Source organism: Amia ocellicauda, chromosome 2 (genome assembly GCF_036373705.1).
Source record: "Amia ocellicauda isolate fAmiCal2 chromosome 2, fAmiCal2.hap1, whole genome shotgun sequence".
Classification (NCBI taxonomy): Eukaryota; Metazoa; Chordata; class Actinopteri; order Amiiformes; family Amiidae; genus Amia; species Amia ocellicauda.
In genome coordinates, this window is record NC_089851.1 from 21,227,052 (window position 1) to 21,231,091 (window position 4,040).

Below are 4,040 nucleotides of genomic sequence, written 5' to 3' on the forward strand. Positions count from 1 at the left end.
GCCCTTCTTTTCACCACTAGGTGGGACTGTTAACTCATAGATTACTTGCTTCCTGATCTGAAGAGTGTCATCTGCTTAAATATTATGTAAGTAGTCAAATTGTACTACTTAAATGTTTACAAATCTCATAATTATAGATATGATTTTAATCTATTATAAGTATATATTCCAGTCATAATAAAATGAGCCGTGCCAGGAATTCTCCCGTTTAGTGTATGTTGCTATACATATTGTGACCGACTGCATTAGATCCTTGATAATACAGAAGTACAAATTGCCAGATAGAGATGCACATCATAGTGCTGTTCATTTTAATATGAAAGGTAAAATACAGCAACATTATAATAATTACATCAAAGGTATGATGCAGCTGAGAGATAGTTTTAATGGTTTTACAAACAGAAACATACTTCTGCCAATTTTTCCTGCTGGACAGGCTGACAAACCAAAAATGGAAATGGTTAAACTAAATATAAGTGAAACACAATAACTTAAGAAAAAAAAAGTCCATGAGATCACAATGTGTTAAAATATTTATTTGATAAATTGAAGTAATGAAATTCAAATGAACAACTTATTTGGAAAATATATATTTAGTGCTTTATCAAAGTTATATATAAACTGTACACTTCTTTTGTATAATACATAAACATGAGCAATACGCCTATTAAATGCTAAAATATGAGATTATCTACAGAGCAACCATCACACAAAGCATGGAAGTTTCTTGTTTAGACCTTCTGCTCCTCTTGGAGTGAAGAGGATAAGTAAAGTAAGTAAGTAACCATCACACACAGATTCAAGATATATGGTGGAATATTTCTAAAACAACAAATATTTGACATATGAATTGATAGACAGCAACTCAACCCCTCTCTCCACCTGTATTATCTCTATTTTGAATTACAGTTCATATCTCAGGAGCATTATGAGCTTGATTTAGAGTAAACTGTGCACACAATACAATATACCTGGCCATTTTACCAAAGGGAGCCTCCCAATATTGAGATACTGATTCTCAAAAGAAGTCAAAGGTTTGGAGGGAAACTAATTTTGAAATGATTGGACTCAATATGCAGTATGTTAAGTCAGAGTGTAGCAAGCATGTTTATTGAGGAAGGCTTTATGTGAAGGAGGTACATGTAAACTATATATAATATATATAAACTTAGCCAGTTTACTCAAAAACATATCAGGCTCTGATATAATATAGTAGATAGTATATAATAAGTATACAATGGTTTCACACATGAAGAAGACACTAAACAAATCATTGCATAGGTTAAAGGATTAGCACTTAAACACCTGCATGGTAGTATTAAATATATCTATCAATCTAATTTTATGTATTCAGTTTGTAACCATTAGCTGACATTGTTTATTTTTATTTTATTTTTTTACTTACAACTTTTTTTTACTATCTAACGCTTGGATTGTACCCCATTGCAAGAACAAAATTAAATCTGTTTGTAACCATTAGCTGACCTTGTTTAACAAAAGAAATTCAGCTCTCCCAGGAGACAAATACTTTTGGGAGCTGAGCTGTTTAACAGCTGCCTTCTTCCAATGTCCTGATGAAAAGTCAACTTTTTCAAGCTGCAGCCTTCTTAAATATTGCAGCATTTCAATACTTTTAATCACACTGACACATCTTGGAAGAGAAAGTATTAAAATGTCAAACTTAATACTCCTACCATTAATGCTCATTTTGGTACACTGTTTTACATTGATAATTATAAACATAAACACATATAAGGTCTTGTAACTTTTAAAAATAAAACAATTGAAGTACTTCAATAATTCTCAAACCTGGGTCTGGGAAAACCTTTGATACAACACAGGATTCATAGAAATGTGGGGATGCTTGCCCCTAGTGTCTGAAATGACAGTTCTCACAACTGGCAGACCTCCATCTATTGGCATGTGAAACTTACATTTCTATACTTGAGTACTTGGGTTGACAAAGACACAAGCTGCCATACATATTTTTGTTTTTATGCATTTCTCAATTTTCTAAATCAAGAGTTCATTTAAAGAAGTATAAGTAGAGAAATATGACATTTGTATCTGAACTAAATCAAAGTTACAGTAGCAATCCCAACATTCAGTGCCTTATAAAGTGCTGACAGGGTTCCATGCAGCTAAAGTAATAAGAAATAAGCAAGTAATTTGTAAAATGATATATATATATATTTTATCATATCTTTACAACAAACATTTTTTAATAAAGCTGTGTATGGGAAGAAGATTTATGAACTTGTCCCCTACAGTATGTACACAGATCACACTGCTCAACGCAGCACAGTTGTATATATTTAAGTATTTACAGTACATATAATTGTATCATTATGATCATACATATGTTCAATAGATAATTCAACTCAATAATATGAAATAAAACAAATAAGTAATGTTTCCTTAAATGTTCCTTTAGTCTTTTGAAAATGTACAGCTGTTTCCCAGCTGTTTTTTCTTTGAAGAAGACAACCCGAGATTCTAATCTTCAGATTTATGGTCAGATGACGAATAAGTTCCATAGTGCATAAACTTGAATGTCTTATAAGAAAGTTCAAAGTAAGTGCTTGCAATATAATAATTACAAAGTTTAACCATTAAGTGCTACAGTTCAGCCAGTTAAAGATTCTGTAAATATAAATAAAACACAAGGTAACACTGGAGTTTGTCTAGGCTGTAGCTCCACACAGTCTGGACGCAGGAGAAACATCTTTAGTTTCTGAGTCAGGTCTCCCTGAGACCACAAATGGCCATGTCTGTGAACACAAAACAAGATACATCAGAAACAGATAATACATTAACTTGAAGCAGACTCAGTTACACAGGGAATGAACTAAGATAAATGCAAGGAATGGCATAAGTTAAAAAACAACAGAGCTACTGTGTATATTGTTCAATATAACCATAATAATAATAATCCATCCATCATCCATCTTCGAAACTGCGTATGCTGTACTACTACTACTACTACTACTAATGATTAGTATTATTATAATAATATGTCTACATATATAGAACATTAGACTAGAATAGAAAATCTGAGTGATACAGGACTTTTCAGTTCTTTTAAATCACACCAACATATCGACATACGAAATTGGAGAACACCAAAATGAAACAAAAGAAATGAATACACGCATTAATACATGTATAAACACCGGTTCCTTACCAAGTTCACAGGATGGACGAAGCTGCTCTCGTATCGGTCCTCCTGCAGGAGCTGTCTGAGGTGCGCGATGTAGCTGGATGCCAGGCGCAGCGTGTCCAGTTTGGACAGTTTGGTGTCTGCGGGCACCCAGGGCAGACTGGTTTTCAGCCTGGAAAAGGCTTTGCTCAACACCCGCATCCTTGCCCTCTCCCTCGCATTGGCCGCGTTTCTCTGGGACTGCTTACAATCCCTGTGGGGTTTGGGAAACGGGTTGTTCCCGGGGCCGGTTCTGCCTCGTTTTCTCTTCACCCCATCATTGCTGTACTCGGTCCCCGACTCGTCGTCCGAGTTGAACAGCGCGGCGGCCACCGCGTCCCTCTGCGCTCTCCTGCAGTGGAGGTCCAGCCCCTGAAGGACCAGCTCCGGGATGTCCTCAGTGTCACTAACCGAGCCAGTGGACATCTCAGCGGCGCTCAACCTGCACACTAATGTAATATATGCTTTAAACAGCATACATGAAGCACAGTTTGCTTGGAAGACCCCTTTCTAAACTTTGATGGTACATATATCTAGTTTTGACAGCAGCATTTATTTTAATTCCCCAGACTAAACCATTACAGCCGTGCGCAAAAAAGCCAATAGCAGTGATTGTTTTGTTTAAAAATAGGTGTTCACAAAGTAACACAATATCAGATCCACATGCATACTTTATTATTAATAATATTATGTTTGTCATGCCACATATTTTAAAGATATGAAAAGAGATCAACGTTAAAGTTTGTTGTTTCATTATGGTATGTTCCAAGGCATAGTTTAAACTTGGAAAACCACTCTCCACATTTAACCACTTAGCTACTGGCAAATTATAAACCCCTTG

At 35.3% G+C, this 4,040-nt stretch overlaps 1 protein-coding gene across 1 annotated transcript; it reads right to left on the bottom strand.

Annotated features, from left to right (window-relative positions):
• Positions 1-521: 521 nt before the first annotated feature.
• msc (musculin (activated B-cell factor-1)) lies at positions 522-3,689 on the bottom strand. The gene is made up of 2 exons (XM_066721008.1): positions 3,185-3,689; positions 522-2,771 (listed from the first exon to the last, which is right to left on the bottom strand). Exons 1-2 carry the CDS (start codon positions 3,674-3,676, stop codon positions 2,685-2,687), a joined length of 579 nt encoding a protein of 192 aa, XP_066577105.1. The 5' UTR covers positions 3,677-3,689; the 3' UTR covers positions 522-2,684.
• Positions 3,690-4,040: the final 351 nt, after the last annotated feature.

Coding starts and splice junctions, on each gene's coding strand:
- msc (XM_066721008.1), bottom strand. CDS start 3,676: ATGCTGTTTAAAGCATATATTACATTAGTGTGCAGGTTGAGCGCCGCT. Junction 2,772..3,184: donor TCGTCCATCCTGTGAACTTG/GTAAGGAACCGG, acceptor TTGTGTTCACAG/ACATGGCCATTTGTGGTCTC.